This window comes from Bemisia tabaci, chromosome 2, assembly GCF_918797505.1.
Source record: "Bemisia tabaci chromosome 2, PGI_BMITA_v3".
Taxonomy (NCBI): domain Eukaryota; kingdom Metazoa; phylum Arthropoda; class Insecta; order Hemiptera; family Aleyrodidae; genus Bemisia; species Bemisia tabaci.
Window position 1 is genome coordinate 52,392,995 of NC_092794.1, and position 21,656 is coordinate 52,414,650.

General features: G+C 41.6%; 1 protein-coding gene across 3 annotated transcripts in view; it reads left to right on the plus strand.

Moving 5' to 3' along the window:
- Nucleotides 1–470: 470 nt before the first annotated feature.
- Nucleotides 471–21,656, plus strand: part of LOC109032099 (uncharacterized) — a 114,591-nt gene continuing 93,405 nt past the window's right edge. Inside the window, exon 1 of one of the 3 annotated variants that reach the window (XM_019044096.2) lies at nt 471–1,053. In XM_019044096.2, the coding sequence (XP_018899641.2) occupies nt 909–1,053 (145 nt within the window). In that variant the 5' untranslated portion in view covers nt 471–908. The remainder of the gene's footprint in view (nt 1,054–21,656) is intronic. The other 2 variants (XM_019044173.2, XM_019044253.2) reach the window with 2 other exon arrangements.

Here is a 21,656-nt window from a genome sequence, read left to right on the forward strand (position 1 = left end):
CTTCAAAGTTCGAAAATACCTTTAGGTAATGACCGCCTTTGCACACACCTCGTTCTGATTCAATTCTCGAACAATTTTGTCACGGGCTGCTCATGCAACCCCGCTGAAAAATCGCTGAATTTCACTTTTCTCCATTTGCATCTCCGGGTCCCCCCCCCTCCGCCCCATCGGGAAGCCCGCCGTTGCCTTGCAGGTTGCATGCGCGCCGCTGCACTGGTGTCGGGAATGCCCGACTCTCATTGATATAAGGGAATTTCCGTGTCCACTCGACAACCTGGTCCACGTGGTCTGCGCCACAAAGGCCGCACTGCATTCATCATGCAAGCGCCGCACAGCGCGGGGCGCGGAGGCGGGGGGAGGAATTTTGGGGGGGAGGCGCGGGGGGCGTCTGCTGACTCCATTTGACTCACCGATTCCTCTCGGCCGGCGTGGCAGCCGAGAGCCGACTCCATTCCTGTTTTCATTCAGTAACTGTTCCGCCTCGGTCACCGAAGCTTGTACGCCTCGCGCCGCTGGACTTCCAGCTCACCGTGGTTTGTTTATGTTCCTTTGTCTCCCCAACTCACCTTGTTTTTCTAAGTGTTTCCATCTTCAATTTTCATTTTCCTTCGAGTCGGGCGGTTTTGCCAGTGGACGGTAGACCCCGTGGGATTCCCGCGGCTGATCCCAGTTTCTCGCGAAAGTGTACCTCTGCGTTCCGCAAGAAGTGAGTGGCCGCTAACCTCATTTTTCGCAACGCTTCCTGGATGATCCTCGGCACGACTCTGGCTTCGGGATTGTGTAGTCGCTCCGACGGCGTCGGGTCGGGTGCATTTTTTCGCGTCTGCGCGTTCGGCGTCGGGAGTTTGTTTTGGTCCGGCGTGCAGTGTTTGTTTACACGATGTTATCGTGATGTGTGAGGTGTGAAAATGAACGAGGATATCGCTTTTCTGGACTGGGCCGAGAAGCTGGATTCTGGCACCAACCACTGGCTCCCAGCTTACGGCTTCCAGCAGCCCTCGCACATCCAGGAGGTGCTCTTGCAGGAGAGAAATTCCGATAATATAAACGATGGTGAGTCATCAACCTTAATGTTGTTTGCAGAGTTCAGAGCCAAAGCAGCTGAACTGCATTACAGCGTTGTGAAGTTTCCCTCAGCCATGTACTCATTTACACCTAAACGGTTGCAACTGTTCCTGGAACATTTTTTGGGAAATTCTGGTCCTGATTGCAGAAAAATCCCTAAAATGTAATGTTTACATAATGCAACTATCTATGACTCATCACTGACATTCGTTAGGTGAAACTTCACAAAGTTGCTATCCGGGCGTACAGCTAATCATGGGCATCTGGGAAATTCCCATCAGGGCTGTTGATATTTAGGGTGACTCTGGGCTGGATTATTTGCTTTCACATGGCAACAACAAAACTAAAATAAGCAAATCCAAACATTGATGGGGTGGTATCTTCGGTTACTTTTTCAACCCCAGGTTGCCTCTGGTTCCTATGCTCTGTTCTTTCTCGTATTGAATTTTAAGGAATTGTGTGCTTTTTAATCCATCCCCGTCATTGTTTACACTGTCATTCTTTCAGTATGATTGAGGTTGCTATTTCCTCTTGAACATTAAATGTACATTGATAATGGTGTGAACTCAAGTGATTCAAATCGCTATGCCAACCCCTAAATGATGAAATTCAATGAAGCAGGTGTATTATTTATGATTATAGCTGCAGGTGCTGTATGCCAACTTGTTAGCAAGTTTGCAGAAGGGTCTAATGATAAGCAGGCTGATTGTCGGAATGTCATTTCTGTCAATTGGATCAGAGAAGCGTAAAACTGACAATCTGTATAGTTGGTTGCCTAGCTTGCTGATGCCTATTTCTCCTGATAAAGGTTTTTTAGGCTGGATACGCAATCAACTGAGGGGAATTCCTTGAAGACCGACAAGTAACTGGTCTAACCTAATCTAAGTAATGGTTGCACTCTAAGTTTGGGGAAGCAGAATCCACTCTCGATTGATAGTTTTGGCTAGCACAAAAATGACTGACGAGACCTGACTCTTATCCCTTCAGTACTTAGTTTCAATGAGAGTTAAAGCCTTCTACCTTCTAATCTTCAGGAAAAACTGAGCTGTCTGACATTACAGGCATTGGAAGGGGAGATCTGGCATGCACGGGCCCCTTAAAAAGTTTTCTTTTTTAAAGTTAATCAAGGCTTTTAATCCATTTGAGGATTATGTAACCTTGAATAAGCATCAGGTTAGGGTGTGTACAAGTCCATGCTCCAGGCTTTCAAACTTTCAAGGATTGAGGCAGAGAGGAGTTTGTTTCTGCAGATCCACTTGTCAGTTTCTTCAAAATTTGTTGTCACTATGAGGATTCGCACTCGCTACTTGTTGGTCTAGAGTCAGACGTGCTGACTGCTTGGCCAATCTGGCCAGCCGCATCTGCCTGTAGTCAGCCTAGTTGTTCTCAGTTTACTCCTGTGAGGTGTGCCCCCCTCCACCCTATGTCAAAGCATGTCAGAAAAAATTGATTTGCAATGCTGTAGCAGTGTTGCCAAGAAGTTACCTCTAAGACTAGGGACAGTCTCAGAGTTAGGGCATTGTGCCATGCAATAAAGATCAGTCCACAGCAAGATTTCTCTGATTTACAAGACAGCATGCCAAAAAAATTTGTTTTTTAAATTAAATCATGAAGCTTCCCCTACTTTTTCAGGGATTTCCTGATTAAAATGAAAAAGCTCCCTGAAAGCTCAGGAAGAGAAACAGTTGTTCTTTTAGACGACTATCATTTCTCTGCAAGTGTAAAAAATACAGTTAAATAATTAATGCATTTTTCGGAATATTGTCAATGTCATGATACAAATCAGTAATACTATACTTCATCGGCACAATAGGCAACGTCTAAATTTTGTTAAGTGTAAAGATTGAAGAGAAACATGCAAAGCGCCCTCAACTAGTATCGTGTGCGCCAAACACCAAACGAATTTCGTTAAAACGCCCGGATGCAACTATTCGGGCTCTATGGATGTCCGTGTTGCATACATAGGCACATGAAGGCGTTTTGACTGTCCGAACACTCAGGTAGCGGCGCGGCGGCCGGCAGTATTGCGAGGATTCAAAAAAACAGAGCGCGTTAAATTCCTCTTCCATACTACTAATACATTTCTAAATCACGAATAGTTGTACACAGGCGTGGAATGTGAGTGTCCTTTTTGTGAGTGTTCAGTACAGCCCATTTTGCGCTGCGTTACGGCGACGAGTACCCGGAAATCAAAACGCCTCCACTTTCGTGTGTATGCAACACGGACATCCGTGGAGGCCGAAAAGTTGCATTAAGGCGTTATGTTGAAATTAGTCAAGCTTAACTTAATTCCAGCATTGCTTTGAGCATTGCTTGTGCTGATGAGACGACAACTACTGATTTTTATCGCGACGTTATCAATTTTCCGGAAAATGCACTGATTAATAATGTTAATTTATCAGTGCTGGCCCTACATATACTCCAAAAGTGCATCCGCGCATGATTTGTTAAGTTTCCTTGACCCCCCTCAACGAGTCATCCTTTATCGACCTGCTGCTACTGCTGTCAACCTTGCGCATGAAAGATACATGCAGTTAGGTGTTTTCGTACGATAACATTCAAAATTGGTTTTCAAATAATACGGAGAAAACTGAACTTCTATTTTCAAACGATTTTCCCCTCTCAGCATGAAAGTAGTAACCGTGACTTAATTTCCTACTCTCATGTCATTTTCCACAAAGGTATTCTTTTTTATCGTGAGGTATATTCATATTTCTAAAATCTAGTAATTTCGTTTTGTGTTTACAATTATGTTTATGCGGTGCGATTAGTTTTTAAGATGTACTATCGCGCTAAGGATAAAACGTCGTTTAAACATTCAAGTTTCTGAATTTCCTCCGAAAAAATGTTTATTTTTGAGGATATTCATGAATATTTTCTCTTGAAATTTTCAGATTATCTAGGTCTGGTCGTGAATAGGCCTCTCTAAAAAAAATATCCCCAAGTTTCCCTGAAAATTCATCGTTTTCAAAGGAAATTTTGTAACGTTTGAAGGCTCAAACGGCGTCTTTATTTGGCACGGCAGTATCAGACATCGCAGATTTAGCATCTTATCTGTCCTAATATCAGCTACACCTCTGACCAGAAACAGCCTAATTGAATTCCAATTGCCAAAACCGCTCCGAAAATAACAATAAACGACGAAATGTCGCCCTTGTTGTGAGACAGCATTATCGTGAACGTAAAAATTGCCCGCGCGACTGCAAACTCCGATTCGACAGGGTGAGATTGCGTGCCAACACGTGAGATTTGTCGTCGGTTTCCATGGAAACTTCTCTCGAGCGTCACACTATTGCCACTTATCCTCTCTCCGTTGCAGCTTTATTCCTCGGCATACTTTGCGCCGTCGAAGTTTGATCATTTGTGTTGCCTGCTTTGAGCTTTTTTTATTGAAAAAGTGCTGGCAAATCGCCAGGGTTCCTCTTCACACTTCAGCTTCAAAATACTGTAACTTCGGCAATGTTTAACTTCGAGACCTGCACAAGGTCATTTTCGGAGGGAGGCTGCGAGGATTCAATCCAGATAGCCCAGGGCTGGATTATAAGGGTGGTGGGTTGGCGCATGGGAAGCGGTAGCCTCATGCGCCATCAGAACGTGGGCGCTAAGTAAAATGAAGGGTAGAAAAAATATGAGGAAAAAGAGGAGAGAAAGCATGTAACGAAGAGAAGCGGTATCATAGCGGCACTACCGCAGTTAATTGGAAATGCCTATATCATCCAGCAAATTGGGGTAGTATCACAATTTTAGGGATGACCCGTAAACAATTTTTCCGTCTCTTCGGAAGAATAAAAGGGACCGCGTTAAGCAGAAAGGAACCGAGCCACATCCGTTTTCGCCAAATTTAACTGGGTACCTAATTTGATTTTTTACAAGGCGGATTTTTTTTGCAAATTTCAGTGAGTCGTCTGCATGGTATGAACACTGGAAAAAACACCTTGGATCTAGAGTCCAGACTCTTAAAAACACCGACAAGAAAAAATACTCTTGATTCAATCAGATTTAAGCTTAATCAAGAACCAAGCCTTTTAATTTGAGCGGATTTCCTTTTGATTTAAGCTTAAATCTGATTGAATCAAGAGTCCTTTTTCTTGTCAATGCTTTCAAGAGTCTGGACTCTAGATCCATTGTGTTTTTTTTTTTTTTTTTTTTTTTTTTTTTTTTTTTTTTTTTTTTTTTTTTTTTTTTTTTCCAGTGAAGCAAATTTCTTAAAATTTTCAAAAGAATCCACGCTAACGTTCTTTTATAAAAAATCAAATTGCCCAGTTTTGGCGATAACTGATGTGGCTCAGTTCCTTTCTGCGAAACGAGATCTGAACAGGAGTGGAAATTTTAAAACACCGCACACTGAAAAAAACTCCGGCCCTGGAAGTGGGCTATATAAACATGCAGGCCGCGCTCCGGGCTCAAAGGCCGGAAGTTCCAGGCCGCGCTCCGGGCGTAGCTCCCGGAGTAATAGAAGTTACGGCTCCAGCACCCGTAACTTTCGGCCTCTGAGCCCGGAACGGAAGGTACGCCTTTACACCCCGTAACTTTTTTTTTCAGTGCAATAGACATACGTGATTCCACACTTTGGCTATCGCATTGTCAACGGATACGAACTTTCCCTGAACGCGTGCACTTGTGCATGAAAACAAGGACGTGTGAAGATGTTCGGTTTACTCTCCTCCGATCGCGGAGTGGGCGCCGGGAATGGGAACGGGTGGGAAAAATCGCGGGACCTCGCGAGATTCGCGAGGGGCGCGGGAGGCGCCCGACTCGCGAGACTTATTATCTCCCAATATTAGCAGTCGCGACAAGTTGTCGAGAATGGAATGTCGAGTAAATTGCTTGATAGCTCTAAGGCCGCCTCGGCAAACGGAACAGAATAGGTAATAACCCTCTCGAACGAGCCACGCAACTCGCGACCCGGGACCGGAGAAATATGCAGATCTACTCATCTTCGCCTCTCTCTCATTTCCATCGGCCTTGGTCGGAGATCATGAGTCGTCGCCCCGTTGAAGAAAGGGCGTAGGAGCCGCTCATGTGAACGTGTTTATGCTAAAAGGAACTATGTTGCGTGGAAACCTTAGGCGCATAGTTCCTTTTAGCATAAGTACGTCTATGTGTCATGAGTTCCGTCTCCAGGGTGTCTGCAGACACCAGCATTTCCCTCAGTGGCATGGCGTGAATGATTGACTATCGATATTTCCCTATTTGAAGCTATGGTAAAGAATCGATTATTAGGATTATTAGGCTAGATGTGCGTTGCGGACACCCTGTATATCGATCTTTTTCCATAAGTTTAAATGTTAGATCAATCGATTAATCGCAAAGCACGCCACGCCACTGATTTCCCTCAACCTCCGGGTCCAGATCTGCCGTGCTACGGAAAAACGCCGTATGAACCTTCAGGCGTTGCCAAATTTCCGTCGATACAACACGAATCGTCTGGCAAACTTATGAATATTTTCCTTCCAATTTTTCAGATAATTTTGTTCGCAATTTTACCCGAAGTTCCTGAAAATTTCAAGGAAAATTGTTCATAACCTACCGCAAAAATGAACATTTTATCGAAGGAAATTTGGCAACTCTCGAATGTTCATACGGCGTTCTTCCTTAGCACGGCAGAGATCTTCTGAAGGCCGGTTATTGAAACAGCATAACGACGGTGAAACTCCAAAACCACGTACCTCGTTTGCGATGTTTATAAATCATCTCCGCTCACATTTTATATTTTTAAAGAAGAACAAATCAACTTTATGCCTGGAAGTTTTCACAGATTTATTTTCGCGCGAAGAAGAAAAATCATGGGAGTTTTTAAAAATTGACGTTGAGTAGTTTTCCATTTGAAAAATAAAGTATGACAGGAAGTCTGCCACGTAGCAAATCGAGCTGTGTGATTGCCGACTTACACCGTCGATATGTAAATAAAGAGAAGAAAATTAGTCTGATTTTATTTGTTTTATTGTTTTATTTTTCTACAAATTTAAATGAAAATAATCCATACAGAATGTGCACTGTGCAGAAACTCCATCGTCGGTACAAGTCGGATAATGCTGGCTCCGCGAGTTTGAATGATCGCGCACGCCAAACAGAGTGTGATCGGCGTAAAGTGGATATTAGCGCCTACGAGACTGTCAGAATACTTCACGCATTGCGCCAAATAGTGCGGTCAACGCGAGCGTTTAATAGCGCCTGCAAGACCGTATGAATGCCTCACGCATTGCGCGTTTACTACGGTGCGCGTTTTAGTCGTTGAATATCCGTAATTTCTCGGTGTGAACCTACCGCCTGGGCTGTGTAAGCAAAGAGGGGGGGGGGGGGGGGGGAGGAAAAATATGAAACGTGTCAAACCGAGCCGGAGTCATTGCGATTTGAATCATTTTGTTCAGAAAATGTAGCGTAGTTTCGATAATAATTATATCAATTAATCATTTTCAAATTAATATTGAATGATTGAATAATAAAGTATGCCATGCAGGAAGTCTGCAGCGTCGCAAACCGAGATACGTGGTCTCGGAGTTTCATCGTCGATTGGTGGCCCCAATAGTACTGCACGCTTTTTGCTTTTGAGGTGATGTCTGGAACTTTCGACGATGCTCATTCTCATTCCCTGATTTTTCCCTAATTTTCCCTGATTTTTAGGAGCTTATTCCCTAAAGAAAATTTGAAGTTTTCCTCCTCTTCCCAGGGATTTTATTTGGGAAAACTATGTAAACTGTATGATTTTTGGCAAGAAGTATGGTAATAATTGTTTTTTAGTTCTAGCAAAGCTTATTTAGATTAATAATTGTAAGTTTTTAAGGATATATGTCAAAAAAGTCAGGGGAAGAAAATATATGAAAGAAAATAAAAATCCCTCGGCACCCCTTCATGCTACCTCTTCGGGGTATAATCATGTAATGTCAGAGCAGTGTTATTCTCTGCATATTTTTTGCTGTTGCAGCAAGGTAGTTAGGTTACCTTGCCAACTTTCGCGAACTTTCAGTGTCCAACAGAAGCTCAACGAGAGGTCGAAAAAATTTGAAATTTTGGATTTTGACTTAGCTATGCATGCAAACTAAGTATGCCAACTTTTATCTAATTCTCCGGGTGTCACTTTTTTCAAAGTAGCATCAGTTGGCATGGAATGACCCTAACCAATTTTCTCGGTAGATTTTAACCAACAGAAATTCCTGGTAATGTTAAGTAACGACCTCTTTGTCGTTTCTTTGTTCTGCTTTGTTTCTAGTGCTTGGCTAGTGTAGAGCATTGAAAGCTTGCGCAATACGGAAAACGCTAGCTGTCATTTACCGCATTCTATTATCAGTAGTCTTTAAATGGCACTTTCGAAGCGGGAGCACGTAAACAAAGCACGGAAACTTTAATTATCGTCGCGGATTAACATTCAAGAAATATGGCATGTATCGGACGGTGAACGATAAGACATTGTGTGAGAAATTGTTTACCTGACCGCCCTCGTAAAAAAACGAGTTATCAGCAAAGACAATGAAAAGTGACATTGAACTATTGTTGGAAAAGAACGTATGCACCGATTTTCGCTTCTTAAATCGGGCTTTTGATTTTGCTGAAAGGGATTCTCTCATTTAGAGACCTGGAAAAGGGACTCCAATATCGCAACGACTACTTGAAAAGGAGCTTTTGATAAAATTGTCAATTTTCAAAAGACGGCAAAAAATTTTCGTTTTAGGAACCCCCTGAAAATTGATTTCATAACGGAAAGTCATTATTATTTACACCTAGAAAAAAACTGTCTTTTTACGCGTCAAACTCCAAGCACCCTGTCCGGAATAAACTGATGCCCCACGAAGAAGTCTCTTCGTCGCTCTCCTGACATAAGGGCTCATCTAAACTCTGCAATGCACCCTGTCGTCCATAATGCAATGCTTTTCCGGGCTCATCCCACAATGTATTTACGACCTTTTGCAGCTGTGCGACTTCTTATCGCGTGCTTCCCAACGGCCGAGCAGAAGCGCGAGCATATGATGCGACCGTGTCGTGCCATGTGAGAAGCGACAGGTGGTGAAAATCAAGCGGAAGTGGCGTGTCGGTGCTTCGCGATAAATCGATAGGTCTGTCATTTGAACCTATGGCAAAGGATCGATTATCAGGGTGCTCGCAATCGACACCCCAATAATCGATTATTTACCATCGCTTCAAATGGACAAATATCGAAAGTGGATTAGTTACGTCTCGCCATCAGTGCAGGTGAATCTGACTCGTGTCTCCTTCCGCCCTTCGCTACCACCGCCACCCTTGCCGTAGCCTCCTCTATGATCCCTACCCCCTCTCCCACCCCTTACTCGCCCCAGGAGGCAGGACGCATCCTATTTCCTATCCTAAGGAAGAACGCCGTTTGAACATCGGAATGCTGCTAAATTTCCCCCGCTTAAAATGTTTGTTTTTAAGGAAAGTTCTGCGTTTTTTGCCTCGTATTTTCCGGTAATTTAGGTTGAATTGCGAAGAAAATTTTCTAAAAAATTGGAAGGAAAAAATTCAAAATTTTTCCGGTAGGTAAATTTGCTGTTTAGTAAAGGAAACCTGGCAACGCCTGAAGGCTCATACAGCGTTTTTCTTTAGCACTGCGGCGGTATCCGAGGGGCCACCTCTTCCGGAGTCGCAACGGATTTTAACCTCTCGCTCTTCGGTTATTCGACACCCGTGTCAAAATTATCGCGGTGAATTGGGGAAGAAAGTTGGGTTTCGTGAACCGAACGTTCAGGGTGGAACAATTTACAGGGTGTCCCGAACCTAAACGGAAATATTTTCAGAATCGATTTTTGGGATTGCAATAAGACATTATTGTCTTGTACCTAATTTGTTCCCCAAAAGTCTTCCTCAGAGTTTTAGCCCCTCAAAGTTTGGGGCAGAAGCCGTTTTTTATTGATTGTGACCACAGTTATGAATGAAAATGCATGAAAACTGGCACTTCTAATTATTTTACACGGTTAACATATTCCCGGCCTCAATAAAAATCGAAATAATATTTTAAGGGACGTTTCGAAGGAGGGCTGCAATCCTGAAGGGGGACTAATTTTAAGGAAACTTTATAGAACAAAAAAAGTCTCACTTGATCGCACAAATCAAATATGAAAATAATATTGTTTAACTTTGTTATGGAACACCCTGTATTTTATAGATCACGCATTGCGATCTTCCTCACACAGGGGAAAGAACTTCGTTTGTGAGGACTAAACTTCAGCTCATAATGGACTCTTCCTATTTTTTCTGATCAGAATATCGACAATGAGCAACTATCGGCAATCAAAACATGCTCTCTCTTCAAAATCGCATGTGGAAACAAATGACGTTATTTGTATAAACCAATCTGCACTTCATTTACTTGTTTGTATCTCGCTGAGGAGTTGATTTCCAAACTTTCTTTTGTGTGAATCAAACCACATACAATTTTGAGAAAGTAAAGTGACAATTTTTTTCTTGTCCAATATCTTTTCTAAGAAAAAATAGCGAGTCGCCTATTCGTTTATCAATGTGGCAACGTCGCACTGGTCAAATTACGTTGTATTGAATAGATAATCCGCGATGTGACGTCACATGGCGCTGAAAAAGGGTGTTGACACAACCATTTAGCACCACGGTTATTTCACGACCAAAGATTAGAACCAAATACTTTTTCCCAGAGCCGGGCCAACTTCATGCGCATTAGAGCACGAGCCTATTTTGAGAGCTCATTTGTGAGGGTCTAGGGCTAACCCCTTCTCCCCCCTCACCGTCTGGCTTTGATGTTTACTTTAAGTATGTGCCCGGCAAAAAATTAGACAAAACAGAAGATCAGACTGATTTTTGAAACTTTCTGACTAGACGTCAAAGCTCGTATCATTCGATCAAAGTAGAGTCCTCAATTCAACTAATGTAATTGAGAAAGGTCTGAAATGTAAGTTCGGAGGTCAACGCTTCTCTTCGCCTAATGATGATTGATGAGCAACATGTCGAGCATAAAATCCAGGTCATCAATTGATGATTGATGATTGAGTGAGCACTTTAGACGAATTTTCGCGGGTGGATTTGGTTGACTTTTTCGACCAAATCCTGATAAAGATCGTTAATATTCCAGCCGATCCTTTAGTATTTGGAGCTCATCAGCAACTGGTGTCTGAACCAAATAAAAAAATTCTCCATTCGACCATTCTCAGGTCGACAAGTGGATGGGAGTAAACGGTGTCACAAGAAACCTCAAAAAGCAACACATTTTTCCAAAATGACGGTGCCCTGTGCAACAAAAACAACAACTGAGCAACAGCAACCGTGGTAAGGTGATTGTGATGAAGTAAAGTGTAAAAAGAGCACATAGGTATTTTTGTAATTCTGCACTATAATTTTTGTATTTTATATCGCAGATTAAATCGTGTTTTATTGGCCAATCGGCGCTCTTTTTTGAATCTAAGTTGGGATTTCGCTCGATTTATTCAAAATTTGGTTGAAAGTTAGATACTTGAGTCTGATCGGTACAAATTTCAACGGAGATGCAAAAGTCATCCATCCTAAAAATTAACCGAATCCAGTCGCAAAAATTCCTTTAGCTCGGCGATTTTCCTGCTAGCCCTGGAAAAGTTAGCACACGACCTCAGGCGAATGACTCCTACAGGGTTGCCACAGTCAGGGAATACCGGGAAATGTCAGGGAAAATGACGAAAGTGTTAGGAAAAAATTGGTAATTTACCTTAATTAGCTTTCCAAAGTGGATTTAACGTCCAGAACAACAAATTTTGTTCAGAAACTATTTCAAATCGCCTTTTTGGCAAAATGGCATATCTATAAATGTCAGGGAATGTTACTCAAAATTGTCAGGGATTTCCATTTTCCAAATTCTGTGGCAACCTTGATAAGTGTTACGGAATTTTACCAAAACGTCTCGGAGAAATCAGGGAAATGTCAGGGAATTTCATACTCTAAATTCTGCGCGGAAAAAAAGAGGTAGCGGTTAAGTCCCAACTGTTGGATGATATGGACATTTCCAATTAATTATTGTGATAATACACCAGTTGATTGGAATAATACCCCGATTAATTGTGGTAGTATCCCGATAAATTAGGTTGCTAACCCAAATGTTGTGGTACTACCCCAACTCGAGTTGCGATACTACCAAAATTAATTAGAAATGTCCTTATCATCCAACAAATTGGGGTATAGTACCACAATTTTAGGAGAATAACTCCTCAAATATTTTTACGTTTGTGGCAACTCCAAAACAACCTCAGTCGAATGGCCCCTAGCTCTCAACAACATTGCTTATACATGTTGCATCGATGCGTAGCACCCGCACGGGTATAGCGCGGTGGTTTAATGACGCGCGACTTGATTGCCTTTCGATCAGAGGCGATCAGAGAAAATGTGGAACGCGCTGCGCCACAGCCACAGGAGCTGCTCGAACTTGATCGCATGCCCAACAAGTAGCCGGAGCCACTGAACTCCCAACTCTAAGCTGATCGCTGAATGTCAAGGACTTGTATTGATCCATACGGGCTGTTTTGCGCACCTACACGAAGGAAGAAACTTCGGTCGTGCGAACCGAGAACTTCGCTAGGCGCTTGCTTTTTCCAGTCCAGTCCGCTGATTTTTGAAATTGAAAGACAAAGCTATAGACAAAGAAGAAAGCAAGTGGGAAGTTCAAAAAAACGCAAATTCCTTACGAAGATTCTGAAGTTAGGAAAGCATTTCAAACTTTGCCAATGCGTCCATCGTGATTTTTGAGTCATTTACTATTAGGAACAACTCTTTTATTTGCTCTACTTAGCAAAAGTTTGCAACAGGCCTTTTTTACAAATTGATTTATTATCATCGCATCGAAAGACATGCGATCAATATCAAATAATCGATTAATGGATGAGTTAAACTCTAATCAAAGAATTCTAAGCAAAATTCAATCGGACAAATTGCGTGAAAGCTATTGAATAAAAATGAAGGTGGGATTGAAAATTAACCCCTCTCCTGACCTGACGAGAGGATAATTCCGTCAGAATTAAATATTTTATCAGTGTAACTCAACAACAGACCAACAACCGAAGTTTTTCTTCAACACACGAGATTTCGAGATTTTTTCTTGCTTACACCGGACACCCCCCTCCCCCATCCATTCTTCGAAATGAGGTAATTTATAAAATGTCTTTTGAGACGCTTTCTTCGAAAATATTCCGGTCTTTTTCCCGTGAGTTTCAAAGGCGTTTTTTTTTCCTGAAAGAATCTTCGTCAGAAATTCGAGTTATTTTCTGTATTTACTTAATTAAGTATGCTTATATTACCGCGCTTCTTTTACGCGGAGAGAGACACAGTCGTCGTTCCCATACATTCTGCCATGCCAAGGAAAAACTCCGTTTGAGCATTCGAATGTTGCCAAATTTCTCATCGGAAAACATATATTTTCGAAGCAAGTTATGAATATTTTTTATTGAAATTTTCAGACTTTTTAGATCAAATTACGAACAAAACTCTCTGAAAAATTAAAGGATAAACATGCCCAAATTTTCCAGAAAACTCGTTATTTATAAAAGGAAATTTGGCAAGGTCTGAAAGCTCATTAGGCGCACTTCCTTACCGCGGCGGCGCTCGTAATACAATGAGGTGCTAATGAAAAAAGTGGTCCTTTTTTTCTCTCTCTCTCGGGATTAAGCGGCAGAATCGGAAACAAAACATCCTGAAGATTATCACCCCCGTCCCCGCCGCCACATACTGCGGTCACTGGGTGAAAGTTACTTTCGGAGATTAGCGCTAATCCTCGCCGCATGGTAACTGATGACTGACGCGTTGAGCTATCTGTTTGACAAACTCACGGACTAGATTTCGTTTGACAAACGCACTCGGCCAGGGTGTCTACAAATCCGGAATTTTCGGAAAGTCCGGAAAAAGTACTGATTTTTTTTTAAGTGCGGTCCGGAGGTAGTGAAAAAGTGCGGAATTTCCGCAAGAAGATCCTGAATTTTTTCATTTTTGTCGCAAATTTGAGCGAGAAATTCAAAATGTTGAAATTTCCCGAATTTCGTCGAATGGAGGTACTGAAAAAGTACTGAATTTTTCTGTTGAGGAGGTGCTGAATTTCTTGGGAATGTACTGTAAAAGTACTGATTTTTGGCCAGCCTGTTCTAGAAGACATCCTGTCGGCGAACTGCCCAAAAAATGACCGTGTTCAACAGGAAGGAACTAAGTCACATCAGCTGTTGACTGGGCAATTAATTCATTTTTACAAGAGAACGTTTGTGCCTATTCTTTTGAAAATGTAAAGGATTTGCATGAGGGATTTGTAAAGGTTACTATGCATGAAGAATCACTGAAATTTACACAAAAATCTGCACAACCGTTTTCGCGTAAAAAATTATATTTCTCAATTAAATTTGGCAACAGCTGACGTGGCTCGATTCCTTTCTGCTTAATGCGGTCCAAGTGATAATCTCAACTCGTTATCGAGTGAAGGTTTGACCACTTTGAGCACGTTAAAATGGTCTAAAATCCATTCCTTAGCGCGCAATCTGCGAAGCTCGCAATACGCTTCTCCAAGGTTCCCACGTTCTCCGGGCAGTTTTTCGCAGTCACCGCCAACTAGGTTTGCGCAGGCATAGAAGTAAAAAAAACTAGGCTATGTAAACAAACAATCTCACTAATTTTTTTCTACTGTATGATTTCAATTGCTTCCAAGCGTTTGTTTCCTTTTTATTTTGCTGAAACAAAAGCTTTGAATCAATTGAAATCTCACGCAAGGAGAGTTTATAACAGTTCGCGGGATTGTTCGTTTATTTTGGTAAGGTTTCTCTCCCGGCAAACTTGACCCTCGGCCACACGCGGTAAATTTGGAAAAGTGTGTTACAAACTACGCAGATTGGGCGCTAAAGAGTAGATTTCAGATTTTTATGACGTGTTCAACGTAATTTTCGAGCTTCCACCCTAAAAAAATGTATTCACAATCGGTCGGCTGTATATTTCTTGCATGCAACGGATCCATTTCAAGAATGTTTTGCTTAAATAAAGGTTTTTTTTTTTTTTTTTTTTTTTTTTTTTTTTTTTTTTTTACGAAGTGCACATTTTAAGCATCTTAACATGTAGCACTACACACGAAAGTACTCAAGGAAAAACAAGTGCGTTCAGTAACATCTATAAGTCAGAATTTTCTACTTTAATCTCCGATGCCCCATGGTAAACTTATCGCGCTTTCTCATTGATTTAATCATCCACCACCATAAAATTACCGTGCATCGCCGAGTGGCAAACACTTAGGCAAACGTCGTTATTATCGTCGCTTCGCTGATGAGAAGGCGTAACCAAGTTTTGAAATGAGCTGTTGACAGTATGACATTATACGCTCTCTATAGCTCAACTAAAAATTGATTTATGCTTTCTCATCAGTAAGGCGACGCGACGTCATATGCAATTTTGCGTTGATGCCTCCAGGTGTGACATGGCATCTAAAGGCTGAAATGGAGAGCTGCACACTGGAAGAAAGGACATCTCATCGAAGGAGTAGCATTAAAGGGGCTTGCAGACTAAGCGCATAAGCGCAGTTTTTGAAAAATTGAGATGTTACTAATTTCAGCTAAAACCGGTCTGAAAATATATTCTGTGAAAAAATTACTACTAAAATCCAGTTTTTTAGCATCATAAAGTGTGTCTGAACCTTCTATTAGTTTTTCTCTCCCTTACAGCTCCATGCTTTTTTTAAAATTTCGAACACGTATTTTTTGAAGTAGGAAAAACTGTAATGATGCGCTTTCTCCACCAAGCCCCTAACTTCCAGTATAAATTTGGAAGGTAGACCATTCAAAGAAAAATATATTTTAGAGTTAAATATGTATTTTTGATTTTAAGAAGCACTAGGGAGGGGGCTTATGCCCTCTGACCGCTTCGCGGCCCAATCATACGAAGCTCTTCGCGTCTTAGGCGTTAAACGTTACGCGTTACGATTCTTATGATTTTATATTAAAGAGTAAGATTTCCGAGTATCAAATTATGCTGTAATACGTCCGATATTTTTACCCAAAATTTGATCAAGGTACACTTGTCATACCTTCTAACATACCTCTAATATTTGTAACCAAAATTTGATCAAAAAACACTTTGTAATAACTCCAAATATACGTCCCAAGTAAATAACGCAAATAGCTTTGCCTTTTGATTTGCGATCCGATTGATTGTGATCCAGTCGGGACGTAATTTTGAAGCTGTCTCAAAATATTTCTCGGTCAAATGTTCGGTGCAATACTGCACGCGCCACCACAGCATGATGTGATGCTCGAAAATTCTGCAGATTTATCCTAAAATCCAGAAATTATACGATGGTCGATCGAATAAGGAATCGCTTTCCGAAGTGCTGAGAAATCCCCTTCCTTAATAAATATGACCGTTGCGGACTTAGCACTGTGTTTTTCGGTTGGGGGCGAATTTACAGAAACTCCTGCGGATCCTCTCAGATTAGGTATTTGAATTAACCGATGATCGAAGAAAATGACTCTCTAGTATCTTACAATCGCCAGTTCACGATACATGTACCAGTCATAATTCATTTTAACGCTTAGTTTTCCAATATATTATTTTTTTAAATTTTTGCATTTCTTTTTCTTTTTTCAGGTAAGTGATCGATCAAAGCTGTTTTCTTCAAAGGTACCATTCGTGTGCGATAGTACTGTGAGTTGACTTTGAATTACTTGATCGTTACTTTTTCATCTTGTTAGTTTATGCTAGCGGGTGCGGGCCACGCGCCATGACTACTTCGCGGTCCAACTCCCCGAAGAGCTTTGGGCCTCAGGCGCTATGCGTTACACGTTACTCTTGTGTTTGTACATTATAGTGTAAATTGTGTCGATAGATTTTGGAACCATACCAGATCTACATTATGAAGACTTTAAGGCAGTAAACACATGTACTACATTACAGTTACAATGAAGTAACTGCGGCAGTATAACTGAGGGCATCTACCCTGAGAAAAGATATTCGGTAACATATTGATGTTCAGTTGAAAAACCCGGCAAGCGGACGGTATGTCTATGTAGCCCGTAAGTACGGCTTCCCTGGCCGGAGTTTTTTTTTCAGTGTTTGATTCAAGCAAAAATCCGATCAATTAAATCAAGAGGATTTCTTCTTGTCAATTTTTTTAAGAGTCTGGATTCTAGACCCAAGAGTGTTTTTTTTTTTTTTCCAGTGTTTGGCTTCACACTAATATTCGGCTCATCGAACACTGAACTTTTTTTCGGTTTAAAATACCGACGTTTTCGGCCACAGAGCTCGCATTTAAGTTCAGTATCTGTCACCGAACTTTCTCTCACAGTCTAAGTCAATTTCATCATTTTTTTGCTTTCCATTTCATTGCATCGAAGTCCTGATGATGAGCATGTGTTGTCTACTCCAAAATGTATCGACAAATGCTCAATGCAATTTGTACTCGCACGTCCATCTTCGACACTAAATAATATTGTTTTTAATTGTCTAACTATAAATGGATGGAATATGCAAATTAACAAATTTTTCTAAAAAAAACTGACGAATGAAGTTTCTCTAAAGAATCATTAACACACAAAGCGTGTGGGAGAAGATTGTAGAATCTCACACCTGTGTGAGCCCTCAATGAATTTCTAACTGTTGACTAATCATCACTTGTTCCGCGCAAGATAACCTGATGTTCTTGAAGAATTTCTTTTGTCACTAAAGCAATGATTCCGTAGAATCAGGGTGGGGCAAATTCTTCATTTTTAATCCACTCGTTAATCGCTGGGAAGCAATATAACCGTCTTATTTTGTCGTAATTCACTCGGGATGTTGATCGCAAGCCTCATGGGTTTACGTTTCATCTTCTTTTCCAACTGGGTTCGCGAACATCAAATTCTATTTGAAAAGGTTGGTGTAGAGGTAACTGCACAGCGCACACTGAAAAATACAAAACAAAAAACTCGTGAAACCCTGACAGCCACCCCAGGGCGCAGATTGTTATTTTTAAAATTAATCGTTTCCACATTTGATTAATTTTGATTCCATTCGATTTATTAATCGATTACCGAATTTTAAATCATCTTGAAATTTGATTGATCACTAGTCAAAAATCTCCTCCTTAGATTTACAGTATATCCAGAAGTAGAATCTCCTATTTTTATGGTGTATCCTTTTTTCTTTCAAAGCGAAATCAATTCATTTTGTGGACTTTACTCCGCTCTTATAAAGCGGATTTCTAATCATCACATTACTCGAGTTTTTCCCAACTGAAATGCTGTCCGAATTTTAATTTTTAATCCCATACCTCTAACAGCATCTCCTAGCTTTTCGGTGCAAACTTTCCTCTTCTAGAGCAAAACCAATTACTTTTAAGAACTATACTCCGCCCTTAGGAAACGGATCTTATAAAAGCTCCATGTTCACATCACTTGAGCTTTTTTAGTCGTATAGCATCCGAAGTGAAAAGCACTCCGGATTCTCATTTTAAATCCCACGCTTCCAACTGCATATTCACGAGATAGAACCAGATTATATCTACTCCTAGGGATCGATAGTTTGCCCCCAGTGGTTACCTACACAACCGAGGGGGCTCCTCTTACGATCGGACGGTTTCACTTTCCTCGTCCATCGATCCCACCTCCGCACAGTGGATCGAGTCAACAGGAGAGGTCGGACAAAATTTGGAAACTTTAAACGCTTATAACTCCGTTTCTACAAAACTTTGAGGTTCTAAAAGTGGTTCTATTGGTTTCCTCGTGAGTTTACCATTCTGAAGCACCCCTTAAAATTTATAATGTGACGAAATAAGCATCCAAATTTGCAGTTTTTGTCAAAAATTTCGTGTCCGACCTCTCCAACTGTCTCGATCCACTGTGCTCCGTCGGACCCCGATCTCGCCCGCTGAGATGGCAAAAATCGTGAGCTTTCCCCCGCCAAACATGGCAAGTTAGCGCCCTGGAATCCGCGATCGTTGCTTTCATACCTTCATACGTACAGCGTTGTCGCTCGCGAATCGGAGCTGCGAGGTCAAACCCCCCCGAACGCCTCTTTCCCTGGATCCGTCGGGAGGGAACAGGGGGAGGGTTCCGTGCCCCCCCTCCCCCATCCGGTACCCTCGGTGTCCCGAGATCCTCCCCCTCCCAGCCTCCCACAACGATCGTGATCCATGACCGATCTCAGACCTCGTCAGCGGTCGCTCTCCAACGCGGTAGACTCAGGAACGTTAGAATACCTTTCAGTGTATCTGTGTATAGGGATAAAGCACAAAAACATAACCCGAATATACGAATAAAGAGGAGATTTAATTTAAATATGGGTAAACAAGGCTGAAAAATGATTAAAACACTAAAAGGCAGGACGTTTCTAGCTGTTACCAGCTCATTTTCAGCTGCAAAAACACACAAAAACAAGTAAAAAATTGAGTGGCGACCTGACCCCAGCCGTTATTAAAGCCGTTTGAGTGGTTACGTGATAACGGCGGGGGTCAGGTCGCCACTCAATTTTTTACTTGTTTTTATGTGTTTTTGCAGCTGAAAATGAGCTGGTAACAGCTCGAAACGTCCTGCATTTCAGTGTTTTAATCATTTTTTAGTCTTGTTTACCCATATTTTAATTAAATCTCCTCTTTAATCTGTGTATAGGGAGAGTATTGCTATGGCTTTGCTAGAGTAGCGATATGGAAAGAGTACGAGCATGTTGGTAATTTTAAGGGTAGATCATGGAGCTTTTATAGCCCAAGCAGGCCATCAGTGGCGTAGGAAGGGGGGGGCCAGGGGGGGCCTGGCCCCCCCCAAAATTGGAAATAGTATCATCTGGCCCCCCCCAGAAATTCTGGATGGTGCAAAAACACCATCTTTAACGGTAAGTCTCTGTCGCCGTGGCCCGTGAGAGGATGCCACTAAACATTCACTAAACATTTATTTCGCAATTTTCACACAAATGAGTGGTTAAAAGTGAGAAAATAAATGGAATAACCTGTTGAATGCAACAATTTCAAAGTATTTTAACCTTAAAATGCATAAAACTGGGTGAATTTTATGCAGAAATTGAAGGAAGATTAACGCCACAAGTGCCTCGAGATGCGCTCAAATAGAGTTAAAATTTCAAAAATTTTCCGGGGGAGGCCCCCCGGACCCCCCGCTGACCTGGGGGGTATTCCATACCCCCCAGAACCCCCCGGTGGTGGGGGGCCAGGCCCCCCCAGCAAAATGGCCTAGCTACGCCTATGCAGGCCATCAACCTATAAAATCGAATTATCCAGAATCATTTATCGTTACTAAATTACTATTAGTAAGACTCGTCGTCTGCAGTAAAGCACGTATTTGACCTAGTTTTTTTCACAAATTTACTCTTTTTGGCGGAAAGATGCTTATTCGTGTACTTTTTGGGCCAGCTTGGTTTGATATTGGAACCTGAGGAATGGCAGCGGTATTTTTCTGGTGTTTTTCGTGCTAGGCGGTTTGCTGCCCTTAGGAGTTCCATATTGCGACATGTCCATCCTCTCTTTACGTAAGTTCTCTAGTTTTAAGCTTTAAATGAGGCTCTTAAGGACCAATGTGAATCAACTCGGTCGAGAAAAATGTGTATTTCACAGAGAGAATGATTGAGACTCGCAGATAAAGTGTAATTCTCGGCAAAAATATCCACCAACGTTTGTTTATAGCCTACCGTAAATGTTGTAGATGAAAAAAACCTCATACTGGACCTCATCGCCATTTTTCTTAAAGTTACTCCAGAGCCAAGAAAGATACACGAACCCCTAAAGCTCACTGACCAATCCGAGTGCGACACACTTTTTCTGTAATGAAAGAATTGAGATGGCATACCCTTTCATGTAGGTACCTTGTTATTCGGGTGCTACAGCAAATGGAAATGCTTTGCATCTCTGGAAAGCGGTGCGAAAAGAACAAGCGCCTTCAATTTGTGAGTATGCATCACGCGCATCCGTCAGACACGAATAGTTGCATCAAGGCGCCGCGATCAGCTCTGTGTAGTCTTCTTAAAGAAAATGCGCCTTCAATTGTATCTGTATCACATCATATTGGTTCTCGCTCTATTATTTTGAAAATAAGTATAGTGAGTGATTGTGGCTCCTTGATGCAACTATGCGAATTTCAAAGTCAAGATTTTGTTTTTTCATGGCAAACGGAGTCCATGAGTCCATTGCAGGAGTTTTAAATATATTCATGAAATTTCATTTCATAAAGTGTTATGAAATTTTGCATCTCCGAGTTTGACGAAGTGATCAGCATCGCGGAAATAAACGCGGTGGTCTGTAATGGGAGACTCCTATAATATCATGATGAATCATCTCTTAAATGTCATGTCGACGACCACAGGTGCAACTTCCTCTCTTGACACTTGCTGTTGCAGTGATCTATGAAAAACTGCGGATAAAAAATACTGTGGTTTCTACGTCGTATACTGTCGTGCTAAGAAAGAACGTCGTATGAACCTTCAGGCGTTGCCAAATCTCCTTCGAAAAATCACGAATTCTCGAGAAAATTTGTGAACATTTTTCTTCCGATTTTTTGTAGAATTTTGTTCGTAATTTGATCGAAAGTGTTGTAAAATTTTAAGGAATGATATGCATTACTTACTTCAAAAATACATATTTTCAGAGAAGAGATATGGCAACATTCAAATGTCCATACGGCGTTTTTCCTTAGCACGGCAGTATAGTGGTG